Source organism: Geotrypetes seraphini, chromosome 2, assembly GCF_902459505.1.
Source record: "Geotrypetes seraphini chromosome 2, aGeoSer1.1, whole genome shotgun sequence".
Classification (NCBI taxonomy): domain Eukaryota; kingdom Metazoa; phylum Chordata; class Amphibia; order Gymnophiona; family Dermophiidae; genus Geotrypetes; species Geotrypetes seraphini.
The window spans coordinates 344,615,675-344,633,323 of NC_047085.1; the positions used below are offsets into that span (position 1 = coordinate 344,615,675).

At 43.2% G+C, this 17,649-nt stretch overlaps 1 protein-coding gene across 2 annotated transcripts in view; it reads left to right on the plus strand.

Moving 5' to 3' along the window:
* CUL1 (cullin 1) overlaps positions 1-17,649 on the plus strand; it is a 275,377-nt gene that overhangs the window by 58,172 nt on the left and 199,556 nt on the right. For both annotated transcript variants that reach the window (XM_033930314.1, XM_033930315.1), the window contains one exon: positions 16,348-16,519. In XM_033930314.1, the coding sequence (XP_033786205.1) occupies positions 16,348-16,519 (172 nt within the window). The remainder of the gene's footprint in view (positions 1-16,347; positions 16,520-17,649) is intronic.

Sequence of the window (17,649 nt, forward strand, 5' to 3'; positions counted from 1 at the left end):
CAGGTCACATGTACCTGGCAAGATCCCAAAGAGTAACAGATTTTATGCGATTTAGCCTAGAAATGAGCAGTGGATTTCCCCAAGTCCATCTTAATAATGGCTTATAGACTTTTCTTTTAGGAAGTTATCCAGACCACATTCCAGAGTTTAATTACACTTTGAGTAAAGAAATATTTTGTATGTTTTTTTTAAATCTGCTACTTAGTAGCTTCATTACATGCCTCCTAGTATTTTTGGAAAGAGTAAACAAGTGATTTACATATATCCATTACACTCCATTCAGTATTTTGTAGACCTCTATCATATCTTCCCTGAGCCATCTCTTCTCCAGGCTGAAGGGCCCTAGCTGCTTTAGTCTTTTTGCATAGGGAAGTGGTCCCATCCTTTTTATTATTTTTATTGCCCTTCTCTGTACCTTTTCTAATTCCTCTGTATCTTGATGCAGTGGCCAGAATTGCACATAGTATTTGAGATGCGGCCACACCATAGAGCGATATAAAAATATAATATTATCATCTTTTGTTTTCCATTCCTTTCCTGATAATTCCTAAAATTGTATTTGCTTTCTTAGCCACCGCTGCACACTGAGCCGAGGATTTCAATGTATCCTCAATGATGACACTTAGATCCTTTTCCTGGGCGGTGACTCTTAACATGGAACCCCTCATCACATAGCTATAGTTCAGGTTCCTCTTTCCCACATGATATCACAGTCTTTCATGAGATACTTTGTCAAATGTTTTTTGAAAATCCGCCTGAACTTTATTGACATATTTATTCACTAGTCTTATAGCCCGTTACATTAACGGGTGCTAGAATATATGTGTGTGTGTCTATCTTTATTTCTTTTTCTCTCTTCTTAGCCGCTTTCTGTATTTCTTTTTTTTTTTTTTCCTTGGCTGTCCACAACCACCCCTTGCTTGCTCCCCGTCCATTCTCCCTTCCTTTGGGCTCAGGACCAACGTTAGACACACTGGCATGGGCTCAAACCAAAGTTGGCTGGGTCAGTGCCAGGCGCCCTTAAACTCTGCCTCAGCAATGCCCAACAATTTATTTGCCTACCTCTCTGTTAAAAAAAAAACTGAATAGGGGAGGGGTTCTTGATGGATAAGAATGGGAGAAAAATAGCTGATAACAGCTTATAAATCAACAGCTCCAGGTGGGGCAAGTTTAAGAAGAAATTAAAATCCAAGGGGAGGGGGGGGGGGGCAGCAAATAATATGAAAGACTTGAAGCTGAAACATTCATATTAGCTTTCCTTAGATTTACTGCCATTTCCGACATATCAGTTCTCTCCTTTTTCCTGGCAGTTGGGTTTTGTGTTCATGTGTCAAAGCATAATAAGCTGAGGTTCGAAGAATGAAGTTGGAGAACTCTGCAAATCTCTGGAGACTTACTGCATATCGATGAACATAGAGCACTCAGAGACCAAAAACGTAAGCCACTACACGTCTAACTGTGCTATTACTGTGAGTTGTACAGAGAGGGTTTGAGCATGGGCGTTAATTCAAGCAGGATACATAGCCGCTCAATTCATTAAAATGAACGATAATGAGGCCTCCACTATGCACAGAAGGATACATCAACTTTTGATGCGCACACGATGTGCTAAATTTTTCATCATGTCTGGAGCAACATAGAAAGGTTAGTTGAGAGGATTTAATGCCCTTTTTCTGTTTAAAATGGCTGGCTGGCTGGCCTACTCCCCTGGATCGGCGTTCTGTGCAGGAGTTGCGTTCATTTGGAAGTTCGATCTGCCCTGCTCCTTGCCTTGGTATATTTTTGAGTTGAAAGACGTGGCGGCGGCGGCTCCTCTCAAGATCCCCGACTGCATCGGACTTCCAATGTGGGTGGGGACCCTGAGGGGAGCCGCTGCCTCGTTTTTCAGCTTGAAAGTATATTGGGGCAAGGAGCAGGGCAGACCGAAGAGCGGAGAATGGGGCGGAGAGCGGGCGCAAGGGGATCGGGGCCATGCTGCCAGCGTGACAACCCCAGCCCTCTCCCTCCTCCCCTCGCGGACTTGCCAGAGAAGTAATTCTGCGCTGTGGAGGCTATCGTTGGCTGGCTGCGGTCCCGGCTTGTCAATCCTTGTGACGTAGTATGTGCGCATGCGCATTAAGCTGGCACAGCGCGACAGAACAGGGATCAGGGAACATGCGTCGCGAGTGCGCATGCGCGGGCTAGCATTTTATTATTATAGATCCCTTCAAAGAAATTGAATAGATTGGGAGGAGTGTGTGGCGCAGTGGTTGGATCTACAGCCTCAGCACCCTGGGGTTGTGGGTTCAAACCTCGCGCTGCTCCTTGTGACCCTGGGCAAATCACTCAGTCCTCCATAGCCCCAGGTACGTTAGATAGATTGTGAGCCCACCGGGACAGATAGGGAAAATGCTTGAGTACCTGATTGTAAAAACCGCTTAGATAACTTTGATAGGCGGTATATAAAAATCTAAATAAACTTGAAACTTGAGGTAAGATTTCCCTTGATTTAAATCCATATTGGCTTTGTCTGAATCCATGCTTATGTGTTTTCCTTGTAATTTTATTCTTTATAATAGTTTACCATTTTGCTAGCACCGATGTTGGACTTGCTAGTTTATAGTTACCTGGATCACCTCTGGAACTCTTTCTTAAAAATCGGCATTATTTATTTTTATTTTTATCAAATATTATATACCGATTTAGCATATGAATGATCAAAGTGATTAACAATAAATTTAAAAAATCAAAAAATAAGAAAACACTAGTATAAACAGAAATGCTCTAATATTAACAATCGTACAGTACACAAAGTAAAAGTAAAGAAAAAAAAAACCCCTATAAATGTGATAACCACAGGATCTGTCTTATTCTAATCTTCTATTTGTGTTTCGCGCATATCTATGTAGGCTCAAAGCGACTTACAGAGAGAAAGTAGAAAAAGAGCAAAAAAGAGTCGGGGAGGATGGGGAAAAGAAGAAGAATCCCAAAGGCTTCAATAAAGAAATAAGTTTTCAACATCTCATTAAAGATTTAAGATTTGTCTCTAATTGTAAATTACTTGGAAGTTGATTCCATAATTTTGGTAGAGCACTATAAAAGGCTTTATGCCTAGTAGATTCCCATTGTGCTCTTTTAAGTGAAGGCGCAGCCGGCTTGTTGTTTTGAATAGATCTAACTGTTCTAACTGGATTATAATGAATAATTAGAACATTTAAATAATCAGGAGGTAGCATAACCAGAGCATTATGGGTCAGTATAAGGATCTTAAACTGAATCCTATATCTAATTGGAAGCCAGAGATATTGCAAAAGTTGAGTTACCCTATCAAATTTGTGTTTGAATCCTAAAATTTAAGTGCAGTATTCTGGATTGTTTGTAATCATCTCCAGTCCCATATATATTACATTACAATAATCTAATTTTGTAATAACAATGCATGAATTAAAGTATACATATTATGTTCATCAAAGAATCTCCTAACTGCATGTAATTTTGTAAGGGAATAAAAAAAGTATTTGAACAAGGCACTAATCTGTTCCTCAAAGGTTAATTAATAGTCTAGTTATTATCCCCAAATATTTACATTTCTGCACTGCTGGGATAAGTTTTCCTTCAAACTTTTTAGATCTTTAAGAGGTTGAGGATAGTGACCTATTATCTAACAGGAGGTACATTTTTCAATGTTTAAAATCAATTTATGTTTCAACCATTGGGCTGTGGCCATGATGCCATTTTTAATGAATTTCAAATTAAGCTGGATTGGATCACTTCTTGCAGTGATTAATATATCATCTACATAACAGTATACCTTAAGACCATATTCTTGAATAATAGTCAATAATGGCTTGATCTAATCTAATCTAAGGCTTGGCTTTATACACTGAGACATCATTCCAAGAAAGCTCAACTCGGTTTACAATAGTTAACTTAACAAATAAAAACCATAAAGAATAAAGCTAAGTTTTGGAAGATTAATTTTCAAAGTGTTTAGCAAATAAAATGATTTTTAAAGATTTATGAAAAAGTTGAAATAAACCAGAATTCTTTAAAAGGAGTGGAAGATCATTCCAAAGTTGAGAAAACTTAAAAATCAGAGATTGACTAAAAATCTTGACTCCTTTAATCCCTTTCTTGATGAAAATATTAAACAGGACCAGAGACAATGCTGACCCCTGTGAAATTCCACATGCAGGTTGTAAAGTTTTAGAGATAGAAGATTTAATATTAACGGAATAAGTACGTTCCAGAAGATATGGCCTAAACCATTCTAGCACAGTAGAAGCAATGCCTATCTCCTTTAATTGATATATTAACAATAGAGGATCTACTAGGTCAAAGGTAGCCGCCAAATCAAGAGAAATTGCAAGTACCAAATAACCATTATCTAGAACAGTGTTCTTCAATCACCAGTCCGTGGATTGGTGCCGGTCTGCAGAAATTTCCTGCCGGCACGTGCATCGGGCCCGAGACAGTGTTCTTCAGCTGCTGGTCCACGGTGCGATTGATGTGGCATTGTCTTCAGGCCGGCTCCCTCTTCCTCAGTGCTGTAGTGCATAAAGCCATGGGCAGAGGCTCCTATGTCGCAACGTCAGAAGGAAGGCTTCCAAATGAGGCATGGGATGCTGCCTATGGCTTTGTGCACTGTAGCACTGAGGAAGAGGGAGCCAGTACGAAGATAACAGGGGGGTGGCATAAAACGGCTAGGCGGGAGCAGGCCAGAAGGCAAGGCACAGCATGGAGGGAGGGAGACATCTGCTGTCTGTTCAGGAAGAAATGCATTTGTTTCTTTTCCCCTGAGGTTGTACTGCATGCAGAGTCTTGCATCTTAGGGTTTGTTTGTATATATTAGTACTTTTAGTTTTTGGTCCCGTATTTGCATGGGGTTATCTGTGTTCTGGTAGGAATGAATATTGAGAAGCATACAGTGTGCTTTGTGTAGTTTAATTTTGTGGTTAACCATTATGTGTTGTTAATACGATTATATTGTGTGTGTGTGTGTATGTGTGTGTGTGTGTGTGTGTATATATATATATATATATATATATACACACACACACACACACACACAATATAATCGCATTAACAACACATAATGAAAAATGAATGGAAAAAATGGTGTTACAATTAGTACTATTATGGGGCAGAGATTGGGTGAAGATGGGCGGGGTCTGGCCCATGACTTAGCCCAGTGTTCTTCAACTGCCAGTCCGTGGACCTGTGCCGATCCACAAAATAATTATTTATTTTTCGCTGGTACATAGGTGTCAAAAGGTTGATGAACACTGATCTAGACTTTATAATGTCTTGCTCAGGAAACAGCAAACAAGTGTCTCAGTACTATGGCCTGATCAAAATTCTGCCTGCCCAAAATAGCCTGCTCCAAATTCTTACTTGGGAAGCATAAATTTGAAATAAGATGATAATTTTGTGGAACAGAAGAATTCAATTTCTTAAGTTTAAGAATAGGAGTAATAAATAAATACTTCTATGCCTAACTTTGGTTTAACATTACTAATAGGAGCGGCAAAATTACCATTACTAATAGAAGTGGCAAAAGACAATGTCTATTAAGTGTAAGCCATGCTAAAGGCATGGAGTCATGAAGAGGACACAAATTCTTAACTTTGGCTACTATTTTGATTAGACACAATAGGGAAACAATTTGAAAGTCAGTAAATTTTGACATGTATTCAAAATATCATATTCATCTTTATCTTGTTTCAAAGAAGGTTCGTTTTGTAAAGGTTCCTTTAAAGTTAGAACCTTATTTTCAAAAACTTTCGCCAACTGAATAGGAGAAGGCAACTATAATTATTAAATTTATATTCAATGAGTGAAATAAAGAAAAGAGTAGCTTTTGCTTGTTAAAGGAGGACCTTCTAGCTAACTTCATCTGCTTGTTATATAAACTATGCTTGTTCCTCAGTTTATCCAGCAACATCTCAGTCCTCTGCACTAGTGCTGCCCGATTCACGATTCAAATCGATTCACCGATTCATTTCGGGTGAAAACAAAACAAAACAAAAAATTGGCCTCCCAATTCGGCGACTAACCCTCGCCTCCTAAAGCAGGATCGGCAGCGCTGCTTCTTGCTGGTCGGCCGTTACCGCTCCTGCTTTAGAGGGCGAATGGGGAGTGTCAGTCGGGAAGTGCTTCTGTCCGGCTTCCCCCCTGGCCTCCCGGCATCAATTTACCTAATTTTATCAGTCTGCATAAGATCGCTAGTGCTAGCGATCTTTGCAAGCTGCCATCGGGTCCTCCGAGCTGTCTTTTCTCTGCCGTGGTGCCCCCCTTCCTCTGATGTGAGAGGAGGGGTGGGACCGCGGCAGAGAGAAGGCAGCTCGGAAGACCCGATGGCAGCTTGCAAAGATTGCTAGCACTAGCGATCTTATCCAGGCTACTGAAATTAGGTAAATTGATGCTAGGAGGCCAGGGGGAACACGCAAGCCTTCCGGGGAGGAGGGAGGGGCGTTGTACAGTCCTTCAGGGGGGACAGGCAGGCCTTCAGGAGTGGGGTGCAGGCCTTCAGGGGGGCAGACCATTTCTCAACCATGCCTCATTAAGACAGAAAAAATGTAGGTTCTGAGTGATAATGAGAACGTGAACCAAAGAAGTTTTAGTTTTCAATGCTCAACAATTTAACAATCCACAATTCAAAATTCTCTGTTGAGGCTTCAGTTGCACTGCTGAAACTATTCAAAGGAATCACATTAAAAGGTATAGAATGAAACCTATTCAAAATGACCTTTAATGGTCTATTTCCTGTAACAATCAGAATGTGGTGCTCTTTTAACCTCCATATGATCATAAAACCGAAAAGAGGTTATTCTAACTAAGCCTAACCCAAAAAGATAGAAACAAATTCTACCTTTAAATTGTATCAGAAGATCCATAGTGCTAAGGTAGAACATCTTCCTAATTAAGTTAAGTGGAGCTTGCCCCAAGGATCATAACCTGTTCTTTAGGCGCATGACTCCATGGTGAGAATACTACTATGCTATTTAAATGTATAATTCCACTTCCTAGAGTGCTTACGTTGACCACCCTCCAGTCTTCTGGTACCATGCTGGTTTTTAAAATTCCAGTGCAAAAGAGACATGGATCTTGACAAGTGGGCTTCTATCCTTCACCCGTGAGGACTGCAGAAGGCATCATCTACATTTTTAAATTCCACCTTCTTGTGTCACTGGGCAGTGCCTCAGCTCCTCAGTTTTTCCTTGTGCAAGTGAATTGAGAAGGTGTCTTTCATTTGCTCTGCATCTGATTTATTATTTTTGAGTTTTCTATCTGACTTTTGAGGCTTCCTGGTGCTACAGAGGATCGCAAGGTAGACTTGGTCCTCAAAAGACAATTTAAGGCTTTAGCTCTAGGTCTTAAAGCAGCTGCTGCAGCTTCCTTTGTAATACACACCTGCCATAAGATGCTGTGTTGGACTTCGTCCGTGGAGTAGGTATGGAGTATGTAGTAGATGCCCTATATGACTCTTTTAGAGTTATGAGCAAGGTGTCTGCTTATTCTTCTTCACCTGAAGAATGCTTTGGATCAGACAGTGGGCAGGTGATGGTGATTCTCTTTCAAAAGCTTCTTTGAGCAGGCTCTCTTTAAGGGCAAATATGTTTGGCAAGGAGTTGGACAACTTCATGGTCAGTGTGGCAGATCGTCGTCCTAAGTCATTGTTAGCCAGTAGACCACATGCCCCAGGGGGGATGAATCATGATTCCTTTTGTGGCTACAGGTGGTCTTGCCATGCAGCAAAGGGCTCCTCTGCTCAGAAATCTAGACAGATTTGGGGACTCCAGATGACCTCATGCATCAACTGTCCGCTCAGCAGCTATTACCAAGAAGTCCCAATGATACCAGGTCACTGCCTGAACTTCTCTGAATAGGAGGAAGACTCTCTGAGTACAAGGAGGCCTGGGTGAGGATCTTTTCAGACAAATGGATTCTGTAAGCTCAAATCTTTTCGCCCTTTTCAGGAATTCTTTGTAGGTTCTCTGTCAAGAAGACCGGAGAAAGAAGTCCCATAGCCCCAGGTACGTTAGATAAATTGTGAGCCCACCGGGACGGATAGGGAAAATGCTTGAGTACCTGATTGTAAAACTGCTTAGATAACCTTGATAGGCGGTATATAAAAACCTAATAAAACTTGAAGTCAAAGCTAGAGTGATGGTAAAACAGCTTACCTGTCATCAGCAGCAGATAAATCTAGGGACAAGTGGGTTGTGTCCATTTACTAGCAGGCAGAGATGGAGAGCACCAAGCTGAGCTCTGTCATTTATAGGATGGTATGCTCACTGGTAAGCCAGTATTCTCTATCTCTGCAGGTGGATGGGGTTTTCTACTGTGCTGCATGCCCTTAGAGAGGCAGCTCCTGTTTTGGCTTTTTCCAATTTGGTTAAATGCAGGGATTAGGCTTCTTGGTGCCAGTTTCCTACCCATTCCGGTGGGCCTCCTTTGAAAATCAGCCTGTGCTCCTTGCTCCCTCCTCACTAACAAAAGATAAAAAAGAGAAATGAAACCCAGAGGGAATGCAGTGTACTAGAGATAAGTTTGGACAACCGGCAGTGTGTCTGTGTTGTTTGCTGGGATGAGTGATGAGTACTGCATGGTTGTTGCTCCTGTCCCTGGTAGTGTTCTACAGTTTACAAAAAAAAAAAGGTTTTCCCTTCTCCCTCCCATTGTGGTGGCTTTTCTGGGCTCTGGGAGGTTTTGGGCTGACTTTCAGGAAGGCTGTTGACTACATCGTGCTGCTCCCGTGGTTAGGGTCTGACTGTTTGGCAAGGTTATGGTGGCAGAGCTGTTGCTGCAGTTGATTGCTGAACCTTAGCGTGCTCCGGGTGTTAGGGCAGGTCTTTGGATGCTAGCTGCACGCAGCTATATTGCTATGGAGTGTCTGATGTTAGATATGGTTTGTCTCCCTCCTTCCTTGAGAATTTTGGGCCTTGTTTGGCACCCTTTACAATCAGGACTGTTAGAGAGCGACTTGGATCCCGGATGCCTTAATTTTGGTATGCCTTTCTGCAACTACAGTGGCTGCCATCTTTGTGGTTTGGAACTGGAGCCTGGCCTTCTCTAGAGGAGAGAGGACAGCGATGCTCGACCTTCTGCACTGTGGGGGGGATTCGGCCCCAGTTCTTCCTCTCTTTTAGTTCAGTTCCGCAGGGATTATACACGGAGGAGCTCTATCTCTTGGGCTTTCTCAGGGACTTTTGAGGCATCCCAGTTTGGCTGCTGGGGAAGAACATTGGTCTTCCCAGTATAGTGTGTATGTGTTATTTTTGGATATTCAGCTTTAAGCGCAGCTTTCTTTTTTATGGGCTAGTTGAATTTTTCTGCCTCGTGTGTCTCTGGAGTTCTTTGGGAGTGACAGTAGGGGGCAATCCAGCAAAGCCACCTTGCTCCTATTAGGTTAGCTCCTCAAGGGAATGCATGGATAGGGCCACAGGGAATCTAGGGACCCTGGGGGAGGGGCCTTAGTGCCTCCAATATTCTCTTTTCTTTGGCCACATAAGGATAATATATTTCCTCTAAATCAGTGTCCCGCAAACTTTCTCAAGCCATGGCACACTAAACGTAGTGGCTGTGGCTTGAGGCATCCAGAAGTGCATGGATGTCGCCATGATGATGTCGCACACATGCGTGATATCATCACGTTGATGTCTGCGCATGCACGGAGGCCCTTCAGATGGGCCCTGAAATGCCAGTGAGGGGTGCTAGCAGGGAAGAGGGCTGGTGAAAAGGAAAGGTACTGGCTGTTGCCTACAGGACATGCCTCTTGTGACGAAAGGCATGTCTTGTAGGCAATCAGCTGGCGCTGGTGCCCCTCCTCCTCCCCAGTGTGCTGCAGCACACCTGAAATCTCAAGAGGCATACTAGCATGCTGCAGCACACAGTTTGTGATACACTACTCTAATGTTTCTGGTATATGCATAATGAGTTTCCTTCTGGCCTCAAGTTGCCCTTGTGAGGCAATGATTATTTTTTTATAAGTCTTTTGCAAGTTCTTAGGCATGTGCAGTCCTTATGACCAGCGGGGGCACATTCTGGCACGTGACTTAGGGGTAACGCTAGTTCCTGGGTTCCCTGCTATGTTTCATACAGGAACTCTCTGTATGTTTCCTGCTATGATGTTAGGTTTTTTACTGTTGGAATTTTAGTTATGGATTAGGCTTTCAGAGCCAGTAGATGAGCAGAGACTGTCTATTGTGTGTTAGAATGTACAGTGCTGTGTACGCCTTTCAGTGCTATAGAAATAATAAATAGTAGTAGTAGTGGCATAGCCAGACTCATCCTTCTGCTTCCCATGTTGGTAGTTCCATGGGGAATAGCAGTGGTGTTCAGCATTCTTCTACCTTTTGTGCTACCTTCTTAAGTTTGTGGCTTTCTTATCATTTGTTAGGGTGGATTCAGGGGAGCAGGTGGCTCCCTTGAATGTCCCAGTCTCGGGGGTTTTCTGTTGTCTCCTATGCACTGTTCTCAGACATAGCATGTGCAGTGTCACTAGAGCATTTTTCTTAAGTCACATTGGACAGAGGCATCCAGACTTGGTCCCGTGTGGCAGCTCATTTAGGGGCCTGCGTGGGATGGTAGATCCAGCCATGGCCGCTGTCCGTTTTTATTTGTCCACTGGGGATGAAGGATGCTGCTCTGGGTCTACTATTTAACCTGATTGTACCCAGATGGTTTTCTTTCCTTTGGGAGGAGCTGTAGGGCGCTCTATGATCTCTGACTCGCAGACATGGCTGTCTTCGAAGAGGACATAAGGATTTTTCCATTCAGTTTTTCCTGGGGTAGCTCCTTTATCAGAGGAGTATGCCTTTTGAGCTAGGGCTTGGCTATGGTCTCCATGGTGGAAGTTATGCACTTATTCTCTGACCCTCAGACATGGTCTCATCTCAGTGCGACTTTCTTTCCCACCCCTGATTCTCGGGTGTAGGTCACTCTTGGGGATGGAACATGTTATTTGGCACTTGAGGGTTGTACCTGCTCTGAGTGTTGAACGCTTGGGTATCTATGGCTATTGAGTGGGCATATTAACATCTCGGGCTCTCAAGCATGGCTTCATCTCTGGATGTAAAGTGGATGCATTACAATTTTCAGCCATTGAACATACCTTGATGTGTATGTATTGCCTTTTCTGGCCTTCAAATGTGACTCCTTCCTAGAGGGAGAGCTAGCATGCTGGCATCCCTGGTCTTTGGCCATGACTCCATCGCTAGCAGTGGAGTGAGCGTGCTGTATGGTATGGTGCTGCTCTTGGATGTCAGGTGCTTATGTTTCTGCTGATACAGCTTAGCCTCTTTTCTACTTGGGGAATGTGCTTCCATCAGTCTGAATGGAATGTTTCCAGCTCTGCATGTGGTGGGTGGATCGACCTGACAGTGTTGTAGGTCTCCCTGTTCGAGGTATGGAACATCTGCTCTTGGAGGTGCTGTAAAGAGCCACATCTGGAAAGGGTTTAGAACTCCATCTAGCTTTATGTCGTTTCTGGATGTAAAGAGTGCGCCTACTGTTCATTTAACATATTTCAATTTATAATTGTGGAGTGCAGCTCTACTTGGCTGTGTCACAAGGCTCTGGATATGAAGTGTGGCTCCCCTGTCTGATCTTTATTTTTTTTTTAAAATCATTTTTATTAAAGAGTCAACAAGAGAAACAAGTGAAATACATAGATAAAAGAGCTAACAACAGCAGCAATGAGATAGCTACAGCCCTTAATTTTTTGCACAGCTCAATGGCTATTCCGCATGGTTTCACCTCTAGAAATGGGCATTTTTCTAGCTGGATGCTGGGCGCTGTTCTTCCTGTCTGGCAGGGCCCCATCTATAGAGGTGGGGCATCTCTGGATACAAAGCACAGCCTCATTGCCTGGTTGGCATGTCTCCATTTCTGGATGTAGAGCATGAACACTTCTACCTTTTTGACGCTACTCTAGTTGCCCATTTGACATGGCACCATCAGTGGTTGTAGAGCACAGTTTCACCTGCTTGGCATGGTATTTTCCTCATGGCTCCTCTGTGGATGTAGAGTGCGGCTTCCCTGCCTGTCTGTTGTGGTTCCATATCTGGAGGTAAGCGCAGCTCTGCTTCCTGCTTGGTTCAGCTGCATGTCTGGTTGTAGACCATGGCTTCTCCTGCCTGACTGGCACGACTCCATCTTTGGATGTAGAGCAGTGTTTCTCAACTCAATCCTGGAGTACCCCTTTGCCAGTCGGTTTTCAGGATATGCTCCATGAATATTCATGAAAAAAATTTGCATATAATGAAGTTACTATATACAAATCAAGTTTATACATATTCATTATGCATATTCTGAAAACCTGACTGGCAAGGGGGTACTCCAGGACCGAGTTGAGAAACACTGATGTAGAGCACGGCTTAAACCTATCTGCATGGTACAGATTCTTCTATGTATGTAAAGCATGGCTCCTCTTACCTCCCTGCATGGCCCCATCTCTGGATGTACAGCGTGGCTTCACCTGCCTGATTGGCATGGCTCCATCTTTGGACCTATAACGCAGCTCCTCCTGCCTGATTGGCATGGCTCCATCTTCAGGTGTAGAGTGCGGCTCCATCTGCCTGATTGGCACAGCTCCATCTCTGGATGTAGAGCGTGGCTCTGGATGGCTACATGCCTTGTCTTTGCAGGATGTAGAGTGCTGTGCCAGCTGCCAGCTTCATGTGGTTCACTCTCTAGATAGAGTGCTGTTCCATATGTCTAATTGGCATGGCTCAATCTCTGGACAGAGAAATCTGCTCCAAATCACTGTTGATGGAGTTCCATTTTGTGAGGTGGAGTACTGTGCTGAAGGCTTGCTTGGTGTGGATTCATCTCTGGATGTAGGGCGCCGATCCAGAGGCCTGTTTGGCATGACTTCGTCTCTGGATTTTGCCCATTGATTCAGTGTTAGAGACCACGTGTGGTTCCATAGTTGAGCACAGCTTGGTTGCTGGCATTTGGGCGCAGCTCTGTTTCAAAATCTTGTGCTCGGCTCCATTTCTGGAGTCAAGAGCTACTACTCCTTCTGGCTGTTGGCACTCTCTTTGTGGATGGCTATACAAGATGCCTTACTGAGCTATCGAGTGCGGGTCCATGGAAGAACTTCACCCTTAGTGGGGCATACACAACTTCACTCTGATGTCTGCCGGGTTTTTGGTTCTGCTTACCCTTGGTGTCTTGGAGTGCATTCCCTTGCCACCTCCAGGTGCTCCGATGACCTAGGTTCATTTTCATCTGCACCGAACTGTGGTAGGCTTATTCAAACGGTTTAGTTCTTTGTGGTGAGAGAGTCATGTCTCGCTCTTTAGCGGCTTGGTGCGTGGCTTCAGTTCTTGCCGTTGGTGAGGCAGTTGGTTTCTTAGGGGTAGAGTTCCTTGAATTGGGTGATTGGTGTTCTTGGAGCCAGCAGTTCTACTTTGTTCCACTCTTGTATTGGGTTGACTAGCGGACTGCTTGGATTGATATCTCCTTCTTTCTCCATACTGTTCTCTGTCCTTCCCTACTGAGGACTGCTGTGCTACATCCCACTCATCTCTGGATTCATCTGCTGCTAATGACAAGGAAGGAAAAATTATTGCCCGGATGCACTAAACTTACTGTGTGTTTAACGATCGTCTATAAACTAGTTACGGACTGATGCACACAATGGCTTACTGTGGGCTTTTCCATGCGTACGTTGCAGCCTCCAGATCTGCTATGCAATTGAGCTCAGAAAACGAGGTCATTAATATTAAAACAAGCACATACTGATGCCCTAACATCGCTTAGGGATGCACAAAATCTAGCACCAACTTTTAATATAGAAACATAGAAACATAATGACCCACAATTACCGACAGGCCTAGACCTGTTGATAACTGTGTTATAGACCTGTTGGTAACTGTGTTACCGACAGGTCTGCCATATGCACGTGTGCTAAAGGCGTGTTTTATGCACGCCCCTTTTGCCTCAGCCATGGACCTTGCTTCTCCACCTCATGAAGATTGTAAAAAGGGATGCTCACTCCCTCCTGCCTTAGAAACCCGGACTGCTCCACACGCCCAACTCCCTCCCCCTCCTTCTAACCATTATGATCATTGGCAGGAAGGATGCCCACTCCCTCCTGTCTTGGCCACCCAGACTCCTGACCGCCCTCCCCCAGGCAAAGATCACCGACGGGAGGGATGCCCACTCCCTCCTGGACCCCCTGCCTTTCCCCGTACCTTATACAGAAGACAGCAGGAGGGATTTTCTGGGAGGGCAGTCCTGAGGTAAGAGAGGAGGGCGGAAGAATCTGTGTTATGAGGCTTCCTACAAGCTCTGGCAAGTTGGGAAAATAACCCAGTAGTGTGGATTTACAAGAAAGATTAGCAAAGGTAAGAACCTATTATTTCGCTGCCCAAGCCCGATTCTGCGTGTGGAATGGGCTCTATGGCTTGAATGGCTAAAAGTCTGTGTCCTCGAATTATGTCAAACACCCAGCAGTCTGAGCTGATCCATGCCCATGCCTCCCTGTAGTCTGTTAGCCTTCCTCCTATATGTGGGAGTCTGGCTACAACCCTGGCATCATTGGGACTTTTGGGGGGGATGTGGCAGAGTGCTGTCGGGAGGGCTGGGTATGTCTCAAGTTGCCAAATCATTGTCAGGATCCTTGAAATGTTCTCTAGGTAGAGGATCCTCTGGAGCACTGTCAAAAGCACCTGGAACCACAAAAATTACTTCACGTAAACCCTTGGCTGATGATCAATCACACTGGCCATAAGTTTGTTCATACCTTTTCCAAAAAGCATCTGACTCTTAAAGGGGAGCCTGCTTAAAGTGGTGTTGGAAGCCAAATCTCCTGCCCGTTGCCTAATCCAGAGCATTCTGCAGGCAGAGATGGAATAGGCTGAGACCTTGCTGAGTACCAGAGGGCAAAATTGTCACCCATTCAAACTCTTTATTTATTTTTTATTTTTTTTAAGGTTTGGAAACAGAATAGTCAGATGGAGCAAGATCTGGTGAGTAGGGTGGATGGTCTATACACTGAAACTCCAACTGTGTCACAGCATCCATCGTTTTGCCAGTCTTGTGAGCAGGTGCATTGTCTTGCAAAAAGAGAACTCCTTTCTGCAGTTTCCCTCTCCTTTTTTCTTTCAATGCCTCCTTTAATCGGCGCAGCAAGTTATAGTAGTAGTCTGCATTAACTGTTTGGCCTCTTGGAAGATAGTCATTACAATACCTTTCTGATCCCGAAACACTGTGGCCATAACCTTTACTGGTGACTCTTGGGTCTTGAATTTCCTTGGCTTTGGAGAACCTAAGTGTTGCCATTTCATGCACTACTGTTTTGCCTCAGGATCATAGTGGTGTAAAAATGTTTCATCAACAGTAACTTTTCATTCCAAAAAGTTGGCACTAGCTCGCTGAAAATGCTGCAAAATCAACTTGGAAGTATCCACGCGACACGGTTTCTCGTCAGCATTCAAACATTTGGGCACCCACTTGACTGACAGCATCTGAATACCCAGAGGCTCATGGATTTATACACCCATTACGTTCCCTGGATATCTATAGTGTCCCAATAATTGTTCTAGCCAATACTTGTCAGTCTGCCAAAATTAGGTCATGGACATGGTCAACAATTCCAGGAGACCTTGCTGCATCTTCAGTCTCAAAATCTCCACACTGAAAGTTTGCACACCACTTCTTCACTGTGGAGTATGCTGGACATTTGTCCCTCAGTGTTTGCATTATACATTCATGGATTTCCTTTGGAGTTTTCTTCTGCAGGAATAGGAACTTCACGACGACTTGGAGTTTCACACATTAAAATTTCACACTTTTTGTTGACATGATTCAATTAATGATCTGAAACAATTTCAAAACATAGCTTTATGGTTCTGCAGTTGGCACTTTGCAAAATAAAATAACACTCTTCAGCTATAGTGGCAAAATAATGCTCAGAATTTAGGAAGTTGGTTGGGCTGAGAACTTTTCAGCACCCCCTTGTATGTAATAAAAAGAACAAGTTTCAAGCATTTTATTTTATTTTTTTTCCATTTATAATATCTTCATCTAAACAAGTTGTGAAGGTATTATTTTAATTTAAACTTTATAAATGCAGCTGTTCAGAGGCTACTTAGCCATAGAAGTCTGTCTGCTCTGTTCTTCTTAGGTTAGTAGTATATGAAATAATAGACTGGCATTACCATTTTGTACTGAATGACAAGATTCTCTATCATGCTGGTGTTGTGCATAATACTTCTAATGCTGCTTTTTAAATATTATGAGAGAGCCATAAATTACATTTAACAGAAAATATGAACATGTGCTTATCTGTTAAAAAATGTTTTCAATTATGTTGATTACTGGGCATACTTTTATATTCCTTAACTTTTTCACCAGTCATGTTTATAACTACTGTACAAGTGTACATCAATCTAATCAAGCACGAGGAGCTGGAGTGCCTCCAAAATCCAAAAAAGGACAGACGCCAGGGGGAGCGCAGTTTGTTGGCTTGGAACTATATAAACGATTAAAAGAATTTCTGAAAAACTACTTGACGAATCTTCTTAAGGTAAGGTTACATAAAGAAATCCATATAGAGCTGAGAAAATAATATTCAGACACCAATTATCAACAATTGTCCTTTAGTGTCACCTTTCCCAGTTCCCTGCACTTTCAGCACCCTGTGCTTATGCATAATGCATAACGCAAAACCAAAAAAGCCGATCAGTCCAAATAAAAGTAAATCAGAAGTAGATCAGTCCAAATTTTGCAAAGTTCAATGTATTAATATAAATGACTTAGTTATTTGGACTGATTTACTTTTTTTATTTGGACTGATCTGCTTTTTTGGTTATGCATTTGATTTGTGGCAGATATTTGGCTTTTACTTGTGTGACTGTGCAGATGCATGGCAGTAATGAGCCACTGAAAAAAAATTAGCAACTTGATTATTAATAAGTAACATTCATCTTGTATTAAATGGTATGGTATAATCGTATTGGTATACTAGCTGTTGGTGTACCGGTGCCATGTTTGCCTACATAGCCCTTGCTAAGATTCTGTGTCAGATCTATTCACCTTCTCTTGCAGTCCTCTTCAGTTCTGATCAGACAGTAAAAATATACATACACTCATGCACAAAAACATTCATACATAGGAACATGCTGTTTTTCCAACTTTTGATGTCTGTGCTTTTTTTCCCCTGCTCCTCCTGCTCCTTTGAATTATATCAGGGGACAAATCAACTCAAAATATGTGCTGGTCTTTTCATATTCTCATACTAATTATAATTTGGACTATGTTTGGACTATAATTTGGACAAGTTTGTTGATGTGCCGCAAGGAGTGCAAAAATATTCTGTGGAAATCTGTTGGTATCGTATATACTCGAATATAAACTGAGATTTTGGAGCAAAAAATGGGGGTCTCAGTTCATTTCTCCCGAGTCCTGCTGGCTCAACTGATTGACCAGCAGGGAGAACAGCAGAGGAAAATGTCCCCCCATTCTGCGATACTACACCCTCATCTTCTGCCTGCCCCCCTCACCTTATACAAGATTGGCAGAAGGGATGCCAACTCCCTCCTGCTGCTGGGGTTCCCTACTTCCCCAACAACCCCCGGCACTCCCGACACCCTCCCCCAACATCCCCAGCAGGAGAGATGCTGTTCCCTCCCACTACTAGGGTCTCCTGCTGCCCCC